The following is a 20,042-nucleotide window of genomic DNA, read 5'->3' as shown; positions in this document are numbered from 1 at the left end:
TGCTCCTCCCAGGTAGTGTCAGTGGGGGCTGAGGTTACAGGAAGAGATGAGGACAGATAAATGAATCCCACTGACCTGGCAAGGACTGAAATACTTGCAGTCCTTTCCACCCTCATTTTCCTCATCTGTCCATTTCTGTTCTTTCTCTTCTCCCCTAAAGGCCAAAATGCACACCACAGTGTTAGCCCACTACAGAGCTCCTCCTTCTGCTGAACTCTCCCTTGCAGGGTGCTGCAGATCTCATTTGTCAGCCACACCCTATACCCACCTGGCCACACCACTCGAGGTCTCCCAGAAAAGACCTCTACCTTTGACCACACCCAGAGAGAGGGTGGCTGTCCACACAGGCCAGCTTCCTAGTATGCCAAGGGTAGGTGGGCCTTGGGTAGGTGTCTCCATCTCTCCTCATTGTGAGGTGCAGACATGGATTTCCCCAACCCCTCCTTTGTCCTCTTGTTCCCCATCTCTGAGTTGTACAGCCTTCTTGCTGAAGACTCTCCATTGACTCACAGGATAAAAAAATGGCTAGAGGGCATGGAACTCCCAGTTCTCCAGAAGCAGAAAATGAGGGATTCAGTTTTTGAAGGAGGTTATATGAAACTCTTCTTGCTGACTGTGTGCTTATTGCATGTATTACGTTTAAATTGTTTTATTTAGACATGTAATGGGTAGATATGTAAAACCCTGCTTCTCCAGATCCATTTGTATATCTTGAGAGGAATGCTTTATCTGTACAAGATCTGAGATACACCTTAAGAGCAGCTGTAGTGAGAATGCTGAGTTCAAATCCTCATCCCTCCATTTACAATTAGTGTGGCCTTGAACAAGGTATTTAACTTTTGAGGTGCTGTTTCCTTATGGGTAAATTGTGGGTAGGTTACCTCAATGGGATGGTTGTGAGGATTGAATGAGCAAAAGCGTGTGTAATGCTTTTAGCCCGGTCCCTGGCCTACAGTAAGTACAGAGTTCCGAAGAGACTGGATGGTACTTGGAGGCAAGACTCTTAGAAGGAATCCCAAAAGCTGATCAGAAGTTACAATAATCTTTTAGAATGGGAGGGTGGGGAGAGGCTGGGGCAGGAGGGTTATCTTTAAATTGATGAGGATGGAGTCTTAACTTCATCAGAAAACGGACTTCTGGAATCTTCACTAGATTTCGTCATTTTGTACTTTCAGTAATAAATTCATTTTTTCCTTTCCTTTGGCTTTTGGTACAATTCCCATAGAGGAGGTTGGTCTGCCCGAGCTGTGCTAAGGCAAACCAAAGGAGGGTAGCGGGATGTGTGGCTGATGGCAACCAGGTGTGGTGGAGAGCAGAGGGCAGACGGCAGCAGAAATCCAGGCGAGGACACCCAAAGCAAGCTGGGAAGGTGGCCTGGGTAGTAGCTCTCCTTTAGCCTCACAGAGAAGTCCCTTCTAGAGTCCTATCCTGCCATCACTTGGAGGACCTGATGTTTTGTTACCCATCCAGTACTACCCTTTACATCTTACACAAAGCTAAAGATACAGCCCGTGAAAAAGAACCTCACGGATTACTCAGTGTTGGGATTTGCTGTGAGAGTTGCTGACACCCTGACTACCTTTCACTGGCTAAAAATGAAAGAAGCTTCCCCTTGGCCTGTGGCTCTCTGTGGTAATTCCATTCTCTCCAAGGTCCCTGTCTTTACCCCATACTCACACTCTTGAGCTTCTGAGGAAGGGAGTGAGCTTTTTCCACCAAAAAAGAAAGGAGATGAAGTGGGGGAATCCAGGGTCTCTGAGCTGTAAGGGGGAATGGTCAGGTCTTCCAGTTGAGTCTTCTTTGCTGCCTGCCCTTCTTGCTCTTGCTTTATCTTCCCAGACCACACACCTGCACCCCTGAATCTACCTTTTTCCTTGGTCAGGCTGCTAGGTGGTCACCTAGCCTATGGTCCTGCAGAACCAGAGCCTGCATGTGAATGGGACCTGAGCTTGTTGCTACAACCATACCTGGTTAACTTGGCGGCACACCTGCAGCTGAACATTAATTGTGGGTCTGAAGGGAGCTGAGGGCTGGCATCAACTCTACTGAAAGACACTGGGCCATTGACTGGTTCATCAAGGGGGGATGACGACACGTGGGTGGCTTTGCCCAGCCTGCACTGGCTGCCGGCCCACCATCACCCACCTAGCCCTCTCCCAGGGCAAACACTTTTGGCTGCACATAAGCAGCAGCAGGACTGGCTACATGCTGAAGCAGGAGGTGCTACAGTTGTGGGTGACAATACTGGCCATAGGCCTCTGTAGGTGACATGGAGGCAGGAGAATGCACTGGCTAGGCATGAAGTTTGTAGAAACCAGGGACCTCTGCAGCTGAGAGATCTTACACCTCTTTCCTCCCCACCACGTGAAAGACCCTCTAATATAATAAGCTTGACTGCTAGTACCAGGTGTTCAAGGTTAGCAGGCTAGCCTGAGGCAGTTTTCCAGGGAGGAGCTGGAGCCCTAACCAAGTGTCCACTAATGGAGATTGTTCTGATTACAAGTAACCTGCCCAAGGCAACATCTCTGTGAAGTGGAGGGCCCAGTTTCAAACTAAGGGCTTACTCCAAGTTCCTACTCTTGACGGAAACTACCCCATCTTCTCACATCTCCAAGCAGCCTCCTCCCATCCTCTCCTCTAAGCCCCAAAGCCCTTCACAGAACTGGGGTCATTTTGGGAGTAAGTGACTTCTCTGCTCCCTGATTCCCCACTGCTGCTCTGACCTGCCTGTCTTCTTCCACTACATGAACCCAGAGCTATAGTACACGAAGGAGGATCAGACCTATCCCCTCTGTGCCTTCGGCTACCACCCTGGCAGCAGCCCCAGCAGGAGGCACCTTCTGCTGGCCTTCTCCCACCTCCAGTTCCCCATTCCCTGACAGGCTTCTTCAAGAACAGACCAGCAGCTCACCCCCTAGACAAAATCACTTCCTCTTTAATTGCTGTTGAAGATTCACACCACCTGCCTCAGAGGAGATGGGGGCATTCCCCCCTGCCCCACCCTCTCCCCTCCCCAGTTACCTGGTCCTTTGCAAAATATTTTAGCCAGGAAAAAAAAAAAAAAAAGACTGGAAACCACGGACACAGACAGCCCAAGGACTGGGTTGATTGAGAGAGGCAGGGCTGGGCCGGGTAAGTCCACCCCACTACCCCCTTTCTGCAGACGGCGCAGGGGGCCTGGAAACCCTCCCAGCCACCTCATATACTCTTACTCTGGCTGGGAGGGTTCATGGGGTTGAGGGATAGGTCTGGAGCTGCTCCAGTGGGAGGGAGGGGCTGGATAGGAAGAATAGTGGGGGAGGGGTCCCATTGTAGGAGTGCCCCCTACCCCAGATCACCACGGGCGCTGCACAGTCACAGGTACGCAGTCACAGTCACAGACACTCACAACCCGAGAGCACCCCCACCCCACCCCACCCTCTTCCCACCCTTGGTTCCCCTACCCTGAAACACCCTCCCCAAGTCCCTGCCCGCCCGCCCCTTTGTTGGGGAACAAAGCAATAAATTACAAGGCCCCTCCCCAGTCCCCTTAGCCCTCTCCAGTTCCATCCCTTCTCCCTCCCAAGATGATAGTGAGGAGGGACCTAGGCTCTTGGCTCCCCCAGCCCTTTAGCTTCCATCCATGGGTGGGTGTGGGGGGACGTCCTGATTTCCACTCCTCATGGTCCCTTTCACGGAAAGGGTTGGGGACCCCTCTAACCCCATAGGCAGCAGGGGTCCTGCCCCTCGCTGCCCTTCCCCCTTCACTAGGCAGTGAGATCAGCATAGGAGGGGCGGGGTCCGCGTATTAGCCCCAAGTCCTGGGGCTAGCACTCCCGTGTACTAGCCCCTCCCTCTGGGGTGGTGTTGCCCCAGGAGCCAGCCTGGGTATGTGCTCCCGCCCCTGTGGGATTGTTGAGCACAGGCCGGACCGGGTCTTCCCGCCGCCCTTAGGGGACGCAAACGGGCATAGCCAAGCGCCCAGGAGCAGGTACCACAGCGCGGGCATCCCCTTCCGCAAACACTGAGCGGGTAGACCCAGAGCAGTCCCAGTGTGGAAACAGTGAAGAAGGGGCGTGTTGAGCAGGGGTCTCCATGCCTCACTGGAGAGCAGGAGGTGAGTTTGTGTCTTCTGGGAGGCGTGGGGGCTGTGCCCTTGTGGGGAGAGTGGGGGAAAAGTGCTCCCGTGGGGCGGGGTGCGGAGTGGAAAGGTGAGTGGGTGCGGTGCATCTGTCCAGCGGTCCACCCGGTGCGGTCGTGCCCGGCCCGTGGGGGAGTGGGGGTGTCTCTCCCGCTGGACAACTATACCAGCGCAACGGGGGCGTCGGCGCGGCCCATGCTGGCGGCGCTACTCCGGCGGCGGGGGCTGGGCGTGGCGGTAATGCTGGGAGTGGTGGCCGCACTGGGGGTGGTGGCTGCGCTGCCGCCTTCCCCTGGGCAGCCATGCTGGAGGAGGATGTCGGCGCACAGCTGGCTTCCAGCCTGGCGGGCATAGAACAGCGCCGTGCGCCCCTGCGCGTCGCGGGCAGCCACATCTGCGCCGTACTGTAGAGTGGAAGCGGCGGTGTTAACTGCGCAGCCATGCGGAGCCACCCAAGATTTCCAGGACTACGTCCAGGGTCCCTTTGGGAATACCAGGCTCCCCCAGCCTGGCTGTTTCAGAGGTGGAGCCCCCAAAGGCCCCATTACCCATTCCGCACTGACATACCCAGAGCAGCAGCTGTGTGATGACAACGTGGGCGAGCTCCGCCGCCAGGTGAAGTGGGGAGCGAAGCTGTGAGTCCTCTACGCTGGTGTCGAGAGGCCCGTGTCGCGCATGGGCCAGAAGCAAGAGAACAGCGGCCACGTCCTGGGCTTGCACAGCGGCCCACAGCTGGCGGCCCAGCGGCTCCTCCGGAGTGCCCAGCGGGGCCAGGAACAGCAGCTGCTCGTATTTGGCGCGAATCCATGACTCACGCTCCTCCCTGTAAGACCAGGGATCAATGGGAACGGTTCTCGGGACCCCCAGCCAGGATTCCTGCTCCCTACACAGGCGACCCTCTCGGGAGACCATCTACAAACCATCTGTTACTTCACACATACCGCGAGGAGTCCCGCGTGGGTTTAGCGCGGCCCCGCGTGTCGCTCTCCCACACACGGTTGGCCATATCGTTGCCAATGGCTGTCAGCACCAGGGTCAGCTCCCGCGGCCAGTCGTCCAAGTCCAGGGAGCGAACGCGGGACAGGTGTGTGCCCAGGTTCCGGTGAATGCCAGAACACTCGATGCAGATGAGTGCCCCCAGGTTCAAGCTGGCCCACGTGGGGTCTGGGGAGGGAATGCTGAGGTTGGCTCCCTCCTGAGCAGCAGGGCACCCGGGCATTCGCCAACTCCAGCGTATCACACTCCCTCCCAGGCCCCTCCACTGCCCCCTTGCGCTCACTTGGAGCCCCGCAGTCCACGCAAATGGAGTTCCCCTTGGCGTTCCGGATCGCCTGGATGGCCACAGCTTCACTTTGGCTGTCTGTGCGTAGCTGCAGAAAGGGTTGGGGTTATTATTGACTCTCTCTCTCTGAGTCCCTCTCAGGACTCCTCAAACATTCACCTCTGCTTTCTTCGCTTAAACCCCCACCCCACCCCCCCCACCACCTCCTCCATTACCTTGACCTTGCTGCTTTCACAGCATTGCAGACTGGCTAGGATCTGACTCTCAATTGCTTGGACCCAGGCATCCCGCTCCTCAAAACTGGCTGCCTCAAAGTGCCACGTCTGACCAGTGCTGGACACAATCAAGAACTCGAAGTTTTCCTCTGGGTGGGAGGATGGGATGGGGTCATGAGGAATAGAGTTCAAACAGAGGCCGCCTTCCCCAAACCATTCCTCCCTCATGTCCATCCCAAGCCCCTGGGAGTGGGGCAAAGGGCTGGGGAAGCAGAGGGCAGGGAGAGCAGGAAGCCCGAGCACATGCAGGGGAAGGCAGGGATACCCCCACCCCTCTGCACCCCAGCTGAGCACCCCTCCCAGCTCCCGCTTGTTACCTGCTTTATAAATATTTCTTAAACTACCAAAGGATTTTAGTTTCCACATTTTGCGCTTGGCTGGTTTCCCGAAGCAAAGGAGATAGAGATAGAATAGAGAGCAGAACAGAGAAAGAGACCAAGAAAGAAGAAAAAGTGGCAGATGGAGAGATAGAGAGAGAGAATGACAGAGAGTGCCAGAGACAAAGCAGGACAGACAGATGGGGAGAAAAAGCAGAACTAAAGTCAGTGGCCCCAGAGCAGAGTAGAGCAGAAGCCAAGAGCCATGAGAGTAGGCAGATCTGGAACCTGGGTCTGAGCACCCAGCAGAGAGCAGGGGCGGTGGGAGCCAGTTATCATGACCAGTGAGGAGACGGGTCTCTGGGAGGGGAAGGGATGGTCACGATCTGAGTAAACACTGGGAAAGGGGACAGAAGTTTGGTCACAGGCATGGGATGAGGGGAGTTGGGGTTCAGGAGGGTCTAGGGGCTTCTCTGGGGGCAGGAGTGAAGACCATTGTGGTCAAAGGCTGTTGCGGGAACTTCGCTATCATGGGAAGCTACTGAGAACAGGGGTGGGGTGTCACAGAGTCCAGGAGTTGAGGAATTAGTAGTGGACATTGAGGTCAGGGGCTGAGTCCCTGGGGGACATGGAGCTTCTGGAGGCTGGGATGGTAAATGGAGTTGAGGGCAGGAACAGGAACTAGAGGGTCATTAGGAGAGGAAACAGGAGCTATAGAGTTATGGGGGTCATTGAGCATGGGGGCTGAGTTCTCCTGGGGTAAAATGCCATGGAAGGAAGGGCAAGGGCTGAAGGGTATCCATCCATTTTTTCACTAAATTATGTGCAAACTGGTAATGACAGTCAAGCACTCAGCTCAGGCACTTTTCCTCTTGCAGGAACTAGGCTAGGGATCTGAAGTTGGGAGTGAGGGTCCAGGGTGGGAGTGCAACTGCCCACCAGGGCCTCACCTTCAGCCTGCCCAGCTGAGCCTTCGGTCTTGGATGGTGTTGTCAATTTTTTCCTCCTCTGCTTCTTCACCATGGGAGAAGGAGGGGGTTCCCGACTCAGGGGGCTCAGGTCTCCAGATGGGGTACAGTCTTAGGGGGAGGGATACAGTTGCCTCAGTTGCTTCCTCCATAGATTTTCTGATTTTTCCATAGCCTGTTTCCTCCTCTGAACTAGCTTTGGCATTTTAGAGTCCCCCTCCTCAGCTATCCCACTTTAGGAAGTCCCTCTTAATGATTCCTGAGGAGGTGAGCTGATGAGTGGTTTAAAGTCGGACCCGCACTCAGATCCTGGCTCTGCCACTTACTGGCCTTGAGACCTTGAGCAAGTCACTTAATCTTCCGAGCCTCAGTTTCTTCATCCCTAAAATAACCTTGACCTGACAAAGTTGTTGTGAGGATCGCTTGGTACAATATTACTTGCTATTTTAAGTAAGTAAGTAAGTAAATAAATAAATAAATAAATAACTTATATTTCTAAACACCAATGGCTGACTACGTGCTGGACAATGTTCTCAATTTGTTTAAGCCTCAAAGCAACCCCCTGAGGTAGAAACTTTTCTCCATTTTATACATGAAGAAACTGAGGTATGGAGAGGTCAAGTAACTTGCCTAAGCGGTAAGCTAGGATTCAAATTCAGGCAGTTTAGCTCTGTCTTAACCATTATGATAAACAGGGTATGACTGAGCTTGGTGCCTAGTACCCAGTAGATGGTCAGTCATGCATTGATTCCAACCTCCAAGCTTCCACCCAATTTCATTTCCCACCCACATCCCATTTGGATCTGGAAAACAGTGGATGGAGGATGGATCTTCACTGACCAGTACTTAGGGCTCGGGCCAAATTCCGGTCTGGTTTCAGTAGGTGTTTGGATGTCTGGTCTGGTGGTAGCTGCAGAGAGCTGGGGCTGGGGCTTGGGCTTGGGGCGGGAGTAGTGGCTTCTGTTGGAAGGGGAAGATAAAACCCCAGTGAGCCACTCAGTCTCTGGGCCACATGCCTTATGTGGCCTCTCACCCACCTTCTCTCACCCACCTTCTTGCTTATCCAATCCCAGCCCCTACTTCCCTACTATCCCTCCTTTTCCCCTAGCCCTGGCAACTCTCCTACCCCTTTGTCATGACCCCTACTTACCAGGGCCTTCACCCATTTGGACAGTGCTCATATCCTTGACCAGCCCATTGATGCTGGCTGAGGGGCCAAAAGCAGAGATGGCCCGTGGGGGCCGCTTGCCAGGGACTTTGACTGTTGTTCGTAGCAAATCCATCTCCTTTCCATGAGTACTGTGGATGTAATCCTGGAGGGTCATAGGGGTTGAGAGTGTAGGGAAGGCTGGGGTCCTTGGTGGTGCTATGAAGCCAGTCAATAGTATGGGCTAGAGGGGGACTGGAGAGGGGGCTCTGGGGGCCAAATGGGTTGGGATGAGTTTCTAGGGGATAAGCCCAACAGACTTGGCCCAGCATTGTCTCCTCCATAAAGCATTCCCTGATTGGCCTGCCAGGTAGAGGTCCTTTCTCCATGCTCCACCACTAGACTGCAAGTTTCCAGGAGATATATTTACCTTTCCCTCCCCAGCATGGGCACATGGGAAGTGTCTAATCTTTGACTTTCTTGCTAACCTTAAGAGAATAGGATTAGAGCTTCCCAGAAATGATGTTGCTGATTGTTAGAGGCACAGACTCATAGAGCTAGAAGGGCATCTAAGGCCAGCCAGTATGGCCCCACCAGTCTCTGCCACTCACATTAATGCTGGGGTGGTAAAGTAGGAAGCCGTTACTAGACAGGGTCACATATTTCTTCTTCCATTCTTTGTTCAAGGAGTTGCCACTCCGCTTCAGTAGAAAGCTCTGTAGTACGAAAAGAGATGTGTGAGGGAAAAGTCAGTTAAGATCAGCTACCCCCAGCCTGTCCCCAGCCCCTGGACCACCCACCTGTTTGATTGGGATAGCTCGCCCACTCCCCGTTGTCTCTCCCCGACTGTCCAAGCTCCGCTTCTCAGAGTCACTGCCCCGACGATTCTAGAATGGTTATTGGCATCACTTAGAGGATGAAGGGATACACTGGTGAAAGGACACGGAAGACAGGTGAATAAGGGCCCAAACAGAGGGGTCTAGGGATAAGAGAAGATGGGCAGGTAATGGACAGGAGGCTGGGGGGAGAGTTAGCATATCCAATACCGCAAAAAGGCTGGTCCTGCGCTTGGCTGCCCGGTGCAGGGACCCTGGCGTGCTCAATCCAGCCACTGTAGCTGCCTCAGCTCGGAGCTCCCGGTGACCGACATTGGGCGAGGATGGGAGGGAAGAAGAATAGTCGCTAGTGTGGCCCCCATTACTAGCCTGGAGGCAGACGGAGAAGTCAGAACAGCTTAAATGCACCCACCCCACCAAGCTAGTTATGAAAAATCAAGAAATTTCTTGATCTCATCCCCACTTATTTGCATTATCATTAATAAAACTCACTGGCATTGTCATAGTGCTTTAAATTTTACAAATGTTGACTTCACAAGTTTTATGACATATAATTTTCCTGACAACCTTAGGAGATTTAGGTGACTCATTCAAGGACATTGCAAAGGTTTGAAACCTTGTTGCTTTCCATTCCAATGCACTTTCTACAAATGGTATTACTATCATTTCCCTCTGCCTCCCCCTACACACACAATCTCACTGGGTACTCTGTACCTGTCCTTGGATCACTGGCCACTCCTCTGAATCTTACCAGCCCCTCTGTGAACCCTGACACCCCCAACTCACCTGCCCAGCTACAGGAGTGGAAGCAGCTGAGTGACTTGGGGAGCTGGGCAGAGACTTGCAGGCAGCCAGAAGCTGTTGCTGTTTGCGCAAGGTCACCACCTTTTGGGCCACTGAGGGAGGGGGAGGGAGGAGGAGGGAAAGGCAGCATAAGCAGGGCAGATACCCAAGAACACCCTTCGTTCGATGCCCAGCTTTGAGAAATCCCCAAGAAATAACATAGGCCCCAACTTCCTTGTCACTATGGCCTTCATGCCACCTGTGGCCTTGCCAGCACCTCCAGCCCAGAAAGACCTTGTGGCTATTAAGCACAGCTTCTATGACCTTTCTGATCCTTCCTTCCTCTTATACAGACTAAAGTCCTATCTATCCCTCATGGAGAGAGGCCTGGATATGAGACCTCTAAGAATATCCCAGGCCTCTAGCTCCCTGCTTCCCACATGTGCAGGGATCACCACACTCACCCTCCTGGAAGACCCGGTCCACGTTGAGTCCATAGGTTGCACAAGTTTCATAGTAGCTGCAGCGTTTCATATCTGCACATAGAGCTCTGGCACGAGCATCGCCCACAACCCGAGGGGAGGAAGCACTGATCCTGTCTGAGGGGACAGGCAGGGAGCAGGATTGGAGCCCCTTTATCACTTTTCCTGTTTCCTTTCCCTTGGGCTCTAGTCCCAGGCTGGACGCACAGGAGAGAATACCTCTCTTGTGACCCAGTGGAATGGAGTGTATTTTTTGAATGCTGGGCCCAGCTCCCATGCCCAGCTGCAGTATGAATAGGCTCTTCAAAGAATGCTCCAGAGTTCAGTGGAGCTTCCTGACACGGTCTGAAATGGCTGAGACTCATGAGTGATAATCACCCTGTCCTGCAAATCCAAAGAACCCTGAGGGGAGGACTCCTGACATGTGAACTAAGAAAAGGTTGAATGCCACAGGTAACAGGTGGACTGCTCACTCTGCAGCGGGAAACCAGGAGGCAAGCAACAGGTGGAAGCAGGCACCTGCTGGATAGGCATCCAGACAGAAAGTCCTGCCAGCTCAACACAGGTGGGTAGTAGAAAAGGCTTTTCCTAGCCCTGGTAGAGAGTCTGAGTGCCTTTGAATCACTTTGAGAACTAAAAGGTTTCCTGCCCCTCTGTGTTTTCTCCATCACTTCATTTGTGTTTAGCCTTTGTTTTTAGATAAGCGCCTCTGAAAGGTGTCAGCCTGACCCAGCTGTAGCAAAGAGATGAAAAAGGTTTTCTATCTGCATCAGGGCCTGAGAGTTTGTGTTTCCTATGGTGGTGGCATTGGGACATGGCAGTGTGAGAACACAAGGTAGGTGACATCTCAAAGGAATGAGCTGTGGGGACAGCTACTACTATAGCTTTCCCTTCCTCTCTAAAGAGTCCCCTTTTCTCTGCTCAGGTCTTGGGAAGTTTGTGTTGGTTTAATGACTCCCTTATCTAGAGACCAGGCTTATTCCAGAAGGTAACTGGAAACCAAGTATCCATTTCCACACCTTGGCAAGTTCTTCCAAATGTTGGGCAGTATTCCCGTGGCCATCAGCAGTGCCTTCCCAGCCTCTCCTTACCTTGTGTCCCCACCAGTGCCAGCGCGAGACCTCCTCGTCCCTCCCCCCGAAGGGAGCTCAGCTGCCCATGGAGACGGCTCACGGCCTGGAAACTGTTCTCATCCTCCAGGCTGAAGACCAAGATCACGGCATCTGCCCAGCCTGAGAACTTGCGGGGGGTGAGGGAGCAAATGGAGGGTCAAACAAGTCCATTCCTCTGGACACTATTCCCAGGGAGACCTGGAAAATCAGAGCCCTCTCCCTTGGCCAGTGCTGATCCCAGCCAATCAGCCTACTCCAAACCTCACTCCTCACCTTGGCATCAGGCGCCCCAGCTTCCTCTCGGATCAACACTAGATAAGTCTGTCCATCCACCAACATCTCTTTCTTGTGTTGCTCACCTGTCCAGAAGGGTTGAATATGGTAGTAGATCAGAAGTCACAGGTCACTAGACCTCCCCCTGTTCCCTCTACTTTAGCTATCAATCATGTCCTCATCCTTCCCTCTGGTCTCCATACCTGCCTCATCATTGATCACACTGCCTAGTCATTGATCCTGGATCCCTGACCCCAATCCTTAGTTTACTATGGCTCCTGAGAACTCACTCTCTGTCTTCTCCAGCACCTGGTATGAACCGGTCAGGAATCGATGGATGAGTGATGACTTCCCACTCCTGGCGTCGCCCAGTACACCCTGAGGACAAGGTTTGGGAAGAGAGATTGTGGGAATTAAGAAGCAAGACGCTTGGGTCTGGACACTCCAGAGAACTTAATAAATCATCCAAGGAGGGTCCTTCAGGGCCTGGATGACAGTTGGTCAGGAGAGAGCATTAAGGAAGATCCAGCCAGCAGTGTGCCAAGATATGGTCCCAAGCTCAAAGTAGACCACAAGCTGAAGAATGTTAGGAACTCAGTACGGGGTGTGTGTGTGTGTGTATGTGTGTGTGTGTGTGTGCGCGCGCGCGTGCACATTTAGAAAACTTATCAGATATGTGCATGTTGGGCCCGGGGGAGGGAGGTGGTGGTGGTACATATCAACATATCACAGCCCTAAACAGTGAAAAGTTTTACCCAATTCTAGGCAATAGAACATGAAAAGTTAAAGGAGCAATGCCAGAAATGAGGGGAAACCACGGACAAACATGAAAAAAGAGACTAGAGAAGAAAAGTTGTGAGAATGTATCAAGCCCCAGGAAGGTGCTATGAAGGTAGAATCTCTGGAGAACTGGAAAACTACTCCCCATTCTCAGAGAGAGGGGATGGAGAAAGGGAAAGAGTTGAGAGTGCATTGGACAGGAGCTCAGCCTTCCTACAGACAAGGTGGCTGGGTTACCTACCAGGCGCAGTTCAGGAATGGAGCGGCTCAAAGTCCATTCCTGGCTATTGACCACAGCCTCTGTAATGGGAAAGGAGTCATAAGATGGAATGCTCTAGACGGAGAAGGACTCCCAAACCTCAGCCACCCCTCTTCCTTTTGCAGCTTTCCTTAACCTTCAGGACCCTGCCTAGGCTGGAGAGTTGTGTGAAAAGCTAGGTTTGAGAGTGGTCCCCAGTCCTCCCATCCCAGCCAGCTTTCCCTACAGCTGTTGCTGCCGCTCAGTGGTTGCTTAGCAACGGAGCCAGCAAGACGAAAATACTTCAGTTGGCATCTCCCTTAAACACATCCTCAAACGTAGGTCTCTGCCCCAGACCGGGGGACTAGAGCTCTGACAGCAGCAGGTTCTTCCCTCTGTCACGGGCGGCGGGGGGGGGGGGAGGTTATAGAAAAGGGTGTCCTCCCCACCGGCCTGTCTGATTCCCAGGGCAGACCCTAGGAGGAGGGGCTAAGACACAGAAGGGAGTGGGTCTTCCTCAATTTCCATTTCACAGAAGAGAAGCTGAGGTGAGGGATATCCTTTCCCCTTTTCAAGGTCAGTGGCGCGATGGTCCCTGACCCCTTTCCACAGTCTAAGGAATGCTGCTTAGATTTTCCATGCCTCCCTCCCATAATCCTACCCAAAATCACCCTCCAAAAAAACTGTAGGGAAGGGCTCCATTCCCTGGGCGAGAGAAGCCACAGGCCTGGCGGAGTAGGGGGTGGATGGATGCTCCTTCCGCCCGCCGAGTCCAGCCCCCGCTCCTGACACTGGCCGGACGTTCCCGGGGCGCCGCAGCTGCGGCGGGAACTCTGGGATCCGGAGCCATCTGCTCCCACCCGCTCCGCAGCCAAAGCCCGGGGCCGCCCCCGCTCCTCCCGGACCTGCCTCCCCTCCGGGAGTGTGAGCCGAACCATGAGTCCCTCGCCTCACTTCTAGAAAAAAAATAAAGACAGAACCCCGGGGGGGGGGGGCAAACTACCTTTTCCATATCCCCTCCCAAGTCTCCAGAGAGTAAGAATTGCCTTTGCAGCAGTTCCGCCCACTTGAGTCACTCCCGGTCAGCCCCCTGGGGGTTTCAACGCTGCTCTGGGGCTGGGGTGGGCAGTGGGGAAGTGAGGCTTCCTATCCACCCCCTCTCACTTCACATTCAAATATTCAGCACGATCCAGCCCACAAGCACTCCCATACTGCTCAATCCGCCTTTACTGTATAGAAAGAAACAGAATCCCTCCCTGCTGCTCACTAGCCTGCTGCCCGCTCTCAGCTCAGGGGAAGACCTCCCCCTGGCGAGGAGCTGCCTGCAAGGTCACTCTCATGCCACTTTGCCCCAAGTGCTCAGGAAAAGCTGAAGCGTCTTATTCCCTTCACCTTCAATGTCCCTCTGGGCAAGGCAAAATCCTGTTTCCATGCTCCCTGAGTCTAGCTGAAGCTTCAAGTGGAGTCTGGGGCTTCTCTGGGAGCAATTTCTTAGTCACTCTGACCAAGGGCATTATTTTCCCAGAAAGCTCTGAGGCTTTCTGAGTCTTTTTGAAATCAAGTCATCTCTCATGTCGCACAATGTAACTACTTACCCCCACACCCTGCCATCAGGACCTCTTATTCTTTACCCCAATCCTTGGCAGAAGTGAGCCTTGTTCCTCTGCCCACCCAAAAGAGAAGCTTCTCTAGTTTACTTCTGCACATGGCTCCCCCACCCCAGGCTAAGCATTCCAGGTTCCCTCCCCTCCTCGTTCTCAGGCCCTGGTCCTACTCACTAGGGGAGGTGCGGAGCTCTGCGCCCAGCAGCTCCTTGGACCCGCTGCCAGAAGACAGGCCCGGGGGTCCAGGAGGGGGCCCGGAGCCAGGAGGCCCCCCTGTGCTCTTGGTGAAGATGCCGCTGATGAACTTAAGCATCTTGCGATCTCGAGTGGATGCTCGGCCCCCCTCCCGGCCCCGTTTCAGCCCCGGAGCTGGAGGCTCCAGAGTGATTGGAGGTGCAGGCCCAGTTGGCTGCGCGGAAGCGGCGGTGACAGAAGCGGCTGCAGCCAGGGGTGCTGGGACGGTTAGCGGAGGAGGAGAGCTGGAAGGCGGTTCCGGGTGCAAGTCACTGTTGTCCAAGGTCTTACTCTTGCCTTTCCTAGGGGACAGCTTCCCTCGGGCTCCTGGTCCAGCCCCGACCCCAGCAGAGGTCGTGGCTGCGGCTCCCCCTGCCCCGGTGACAGCGGCGGAGGCGGCGACAGCGACGGCAGCGGCAGAAGCTCCAGTCCCGGCGCTGCTCTTTGACCCCTTGACCCTGGGTTTGCCCTCGCTTTCGGGCCATGACAGGCGGCTACCTGCGCCTTTGCCCCCGCCGGCCTTGATGCCACTGGTGGTCACCGTCTTGCAAGGCTTGGGAGCGGGTGGAGGAGGCGCCACCTTAAGCCTCCGGCTGCCGGTGCCGGGGTGAGGGGAGGACGAGCCAGGGACGCCGCCGCACGCCCGGCCTTCGGGTTCCGGGCCCCCCCAACTCGGGCTGCTGAGCAGGGGGCGCCGGGAGGAGGTAGGGGCGCCCCCAGGCTTGGGGTCGGGGCTCAGCCCCCCGGAGAGCGGGGGCCCGGGAGGGGCGGCCCAGAGGGACAGGCGGCGGCCGGGAGCGGGGGAGACGGGGCGGGCCGGACTGGCCGGAGCTGGGGACAGGGCGGGGGGCTCGGTGCCCCCAGCGCCCGCGCTGCTTGTGCTGATCCACAGCGCATCCTGCCGGTGGAAGAGACGCTCGTGCCGCTTCTTGCCCGGCTCCTCAGAGCCTCGGGGGCTGCCAGGATCCCCGGTCTCCGCACCTCTGGTCCCGGGGGCGCCTGCTGTGGCCACAGACGGAGAAGGCGGCGGCGGAGGCACCGACTCGAGCTTGACCAGGGTCAGCGAGATGAGGTAGGTCGTTGTCCGGCGCTGAAGCGCGCCCGCGCCCCGGCTCATGGGGCCCAGAGACCCCAGAGCTGGGGAGGGGAGGGGACTCCCCCGGACTGCCTCAGGGGGGCCCGGCCATGGGGCCGCCCTGCTCGCTGCCCCCAGCCCCCGGACCCCGCTGAGCCCCCGGCCCGGCTCCGCTGTCGCCGCCGCCTCCGCCGCCTCCGCTTGCGCCCCCCTCCCATCACACGGGGCGTCCCCTCCCCATGCTCCCCGCCCTGCGCCCCCACCCCGTTGGAGCCCCGGGACCTTGGTGCTGCTCCAGGGAGACGCGCCGGACCGTGCACCCCAGCTTGGGTGGGGGTGCTGAGATGGGTAGGGGAGGATGAGGAAGACTGTAGTGGGGGCAAATAAGGGAGAGGGAGGAAAAGGGGGCAGAAAAGGGGGACCTGAGGCTGGGAGAGGAGAGGAACCGGTGCGGGGGAGGCAGAGGCGGGGAATTGGACTCAAGGGACAGGGGCTGCGGATGGGGTTTGGCGAGGGGTGTTTTAGGAGGGTGGGAAGCTAATGGGGCCGGTCGTGCGGGGGATTCGCAGGGGCGCGGGGAGGATGCTGGGGATGGAGATACAAGCGCCGGCGGGGGAGGAAGGAGGGAAGCCAGAGGGGGTGGGAACCCCAGGTCTGGGGTCTGGGAGGGGAGGGGCGTGAGATCCTGGCGAAGGGTCCGGGGGGCTCGCCGGGGCTTGGCTCTGTCCGGATGCGCGCTGTGTCCGGGCGCTCCCCAACATTGATGAGGAGGCGGCCCCCGCCCCCTACCCTATCTCTCTCCCCCTCTCCCCACCTTCTCTCCACCAGCAAGGCTGTGAGCGAAGGCGGTTCAAAATCCAGGACTGGATTTTTCTCCCAAACCCTGGGCTGGATTTCCTGGAACTTGGACTCACCTACTCCAACAACCTAGCCCCCTCCCCTAGCATAACACAATTAGGGAGCACGATTGCTGGGTGTGGCATTTAGGAACAAGTGTAAAAATTAGTTATGGGTGGACAGTCCGCGGCGAAAAAGGAGCAAATTCGGGGTCACTGCCAATTCTGGGGAAGCTGAAGTGGGAAAGAGTACCCCGAAATCTCTTTCCCAGGATCCCATGTCTCCCCTAGGTACTTGCACATATTCCATTCCCATGACCCAAGCCCCTTGCCCACCTCCACCCCCTACACTCAGTACACTGATGGGGCCACGACTTGATTCCAACTGTCCCAAAGTGAACTGGGAAAGTGTTCCCAGGGGATAGAGACAAACATGGAACTTAGCGAGATAGGAAGGAGGGGGGTGCCTCAGGCAGGGAGGGATCTGGGGGCTCTGAGGAGCCCAGGCCAAAAAGTGAATCAAAGGCTCCAGTCCAAGGTGGAAGGAGAGGAATATGTCTACATACTGACAACCCCCCCATACCAAAATGCATCTGGTCTCCATAGCAACTGTAGCTCCAAGAGTGCCTCAGAAACAGCAGGGATAAGCAGAGGGATTAGTGTGTGTGGTAGTAGTGGTGGGGGTCTGCCATGGGATTTAGAGTTCATGGAGACACCACCCTCACACCTGGGTACCCACATGTGGGGTATTTAAAGCCCCCAATATAAGAAGCAACTCAGTTGAGGCAGCTCGAGCTGGATTCTTTTGAGTTCCCATTCAGTCTCCTGAGGTTTTTGGGGTGGGGCTCTTTTAGAAGGTTAAAGAGGAGATAGAATGGAAAATGCCAGCTTCGTATCCCTCACCCCTGTAGGGACCATGGGGTTCAAGGCTCACTGTCTTCAAATTTAAGGTGAAGGATGAAGGGGTTAGGCTCATGGAGAACTGAGGCCAAGCTCCAGCAGGGGTGGGATGAGAGTAGAGAAGGCCTCCCGGCAGCCTTGGAGACCCCTCCCCTGGACTCAGATAGTCTCAGCATTCCCCTAATTTGGCGTCCCATCCTCCTGACGCAGCAGCCGAGACTATAATAGTGCTGTCGTGGGCGGCTCTTGGAGGCAGGAGCCTGCAGTGCACTCGGCCTGGTAAGGGGTGAGAGTGGGGGACGGTACCAGGATGCTGGGTGCCCTTTGTTCTCCTCAAGACCTATACTCAATGCCTCTGGGGGCCTGTCCCCAGGTCAGCAGCCTCTCTTCCCCATCCCCCCACCCCACCCCCGGCCCTGGTTGTGCAGATGGATGACACCATCCCCAAGACAAAAAAACCCTTTTGTAGTTTTTTTCTGAAAGAGAGAGTAGAGACTTGTTGATTCTGGCTTAATTTTTCTTCCTTCCATTGTTGATCTCAGTTTTCCTTTATATATAATGGGAACAGAATCCTGACTCTTAGGGAAAGAGTGGAACAAATCACTTATGAAGAGTCTTCTCAGAGATTTCTTCACTCCCTCCTTTTCCAGAGCTAAGTAAGCGAAGCTCTCTACCTGGATCTAAACTTTTATCTGCCCCCCACTTTTTTCTACAGAGGTGGGGCTTGGAGTTCCTCCTTATGAGGCTCCATAGGGCCACTCCTCCTAGGTCTGCTTTTCCTACTAATAAGGCTGTAGGGAAGGCATCAGCTGTAGTTCTTGGCAAAGGTTGGGGGACAGGAGGTGAGAGGGGCACTAGCCTCAGAGGGACAATGGGAAGATGTTCAGACTGTTCCCTTTACAGCCCAAACCAAACTGTTCCTTCCCCTCAAGTTATGTTCTGGTGGTCTTTACCATCATAGAGATCTGGCAGGAGGTATTCTTTACAGAAGGAATGATCTCTTGACTGTTTCCACCTTCCACTCACAGGTAGGCAGCTAAGAATGGAGAGGCTGGGAGAGATCAAGATATGATGGAAGATGTGCTTCTCCCAGATAGTTTACATGAGCAAAGTAGCCTGCTTTTGCTAGCTCTTTGCCATCTCAGAGGTAAATGAGATGAGAGCAGGCCAGAAACGATATCCAGTTCCATCAGTTCCTTAAGTGATGGGGCCTTGTGGATGAATGAGCTGTTCCTGCCAGGGCCCCACCACAGGATTGAGGGCTGGGGTGGGCAGGAGGATGTGGCGGATGGTGTTGCCATGGCAGCACTTCCTCCCTGTGTTGTCATCACTTGCTCTAATGGCACTAAGGAGGTAGAGCGGAAGGTGTGTGGGGGGAAGACAGGAACAGGAGCATAGGGAGGAGAGGAGACTGAGAAGAATCCTGGGGACTTCTCTGCACTTTGAAGGCATGAGCATGCTGTGTGAGTGTCAGTGTGTGCCTTGGAGCCTGAGAGTCTCTGTGTGGTGCGTTTCAATGCGTGTGTATGTATGTGTGTGTGTGTTTCTCTCTACAGCTGGAAAACAAGAGGTCACTGATCCTTCATGGGTCCTGGGAATGAACATATTATCCAGTCCCAGAACCTCCTGCCCCAGACTGTTTCCTGCCCCAGATTCCCCAGGCAGGGTTCGAGTCTACCATGGGTCTGTCACGACCTGTCTTCCTCATGCTCACCCATTTCTCCATTGCCAAGAAGGTCATCTTAGCAGTGACCTGTAGTTTGATCCCCTGGGAGAAGGATCAGAGTTGGGGAAAGAGTCCATGACACCTCCCATGTATTTTTCCATCCTTTCCAAATGTATTCTTCCCCCCACTCCCAGCCCCATCTTGGGGACTAGGAAGTGGCTGATTGGGAAATGAGATATGACCCGGCAAAACCTTCTATGCCCTTGCTGGTCCCCAATACACCTAACTTGGAGCCAACTCTTCTCTTACCTCGTACGCTGTTCAGTGAGGCCTGGATGCTGTCTCGAAGTTCCGGGTCACCCACCTTCTCTGCCAGTTTTCTGAGGCGGCTTAGAGCTTGCTTGGCCACCTCATGTCGTTTGACTTCTGCTCTCACTGCAGCTACAGCCAGCTGCCTCTGGGCAAGCATGTTGCCCAGACCTGTCTTGCCAGGCTAACAACGGCCTCTGGTCCTGAAGCCCATGGCCCCGTAGCCCCCAAACGCCAGAAGGCCCCTTCTGCTGTGCCCCAGAACTCCCCGCCCCTGTGCGCCCTTCCGTCTGTAGGCCTCACTTCCTGACTGGTGAGTTTCAAACCCACAGCCTGAGACAGCACTACCTCCTGTACCTCCCACCCCCTCTAGTGTTGGCCCATCAGCTCTGCCAGCCAGGTTCTGCTATGATTCCCCAGCCAGGTGGATGTTGAGACCTTAACAAGCACCCTAGGGCCTCCTGTGGGAGGTGGCTAATTAAGATGAGTGATGGTGCTGGGAGAATGTGGCAAGCCAGGTCCCAAATGCAGTCCTAAACTCTTGGTGACCTATAGACTTGTGCTCAGTCTGAAACTCTCACGAGAATCCATATACACTTGGCTTGTCACTCTTATAGCCCCGCATTCCAGTTTACAATTGTACTCACCACCCACTCTACACATCCAAAGAGCTTGCGTAATTATATCTTGCAATGTAACTCTCCCTCAGTCAGCTATCCCATTGTAACCACCTCCTGGAGAAAACAGGTTATAGAGGACAGTGGACAGTAACCTATAACCAGACAAAATCACCATACTCCATCTT

At 54.9% G+C, this 20,042-nt stretch overlaps 1 protein-coding gene across 3 annotated transcripts; it reads right to left on the bottom strand.

Moving 5' to 3' along the window:
* Nucleotides 1–40: 40 nt before the first annotated feature.
* On the bottom strand, nt 41–19,500 carry AGAP2 (ArfGAP with GTPase domain, ankyrin repeat and PH domain 2). 3 transcript variants are annotated; one of them, XM_036236432.1, is made up of 19 exons: nt 14,392–19,231; nt 12,617–12,675; nt 11,886–11,973; nt 11,596–11,681; nt 11,302–11,449; nt 10,193–10,327; nt 9,732–9,841; nt 9,156–9,314; nt 8,910–8,996; nt 8,721–8,825; nt 8,113–8,275; nt 7,803–7,922; nt 6,945–7,073; nt 5,995–6,054; nt 5,618–5,766; nt 5,400–5,490; nt 5,062–5,284; nt 4,688–4,943; nt 41–4,524 (listed from the first exon to the last, which is right to left on the bottom strand). In XM_036236432.1, the coding sequence occupies exons 1-19, from the start codon at nt 15,566–15,568 to the stop codon at nt 4,282–4,284; spliced, it is 3,588 nt and encodes a 1,195-aa protein (XP_036092325.1). In that variant the 5' UTR covers nt 15,569–19,231; the 3' UTR covers nt 41–4,281. The 3 variants fall into 3 exon arrangements, with proteins under 3 accessions (XP_036092325.1, XP_036092327.1, XP_036092326.1); XM_036236434.1 differs by lacking the exons at nt 5,995–6,054; nt 14,392–19,231 and adding an exon at nt 19,238–19,500; XM_036236433.1 differs by lacking the exon at nt 5,995–6,054 and having other exon boundaries at nt 3,480–4,524.
* Between the last annotated feature and the right edge of the window lie 542 nt (nt 19,501–20,042).

Source organism: Rousettus aegyptiacus, unplaced genomic scaffold, assembly GCF_014176215.1.
Source record: "Rousettus aegyptiacus isolate mRouAeg1 unplaced genomic scaffold, mRouAeg1.p scaffold_m13_p_2, whole genome shotgun sequence".
Taxonomy (NCBI): domain Eukaryota; kingdom Metazoa; phylum Chordata; class Mammalia; order Chiroptera; family Pteropodidae; genus Rousettus; species Rousettus aegyptiacus.
Note: the sequence above shows the minus strand (reverse complement) of the source record. Positions and strands in the feature narration are given on the sequence as shown.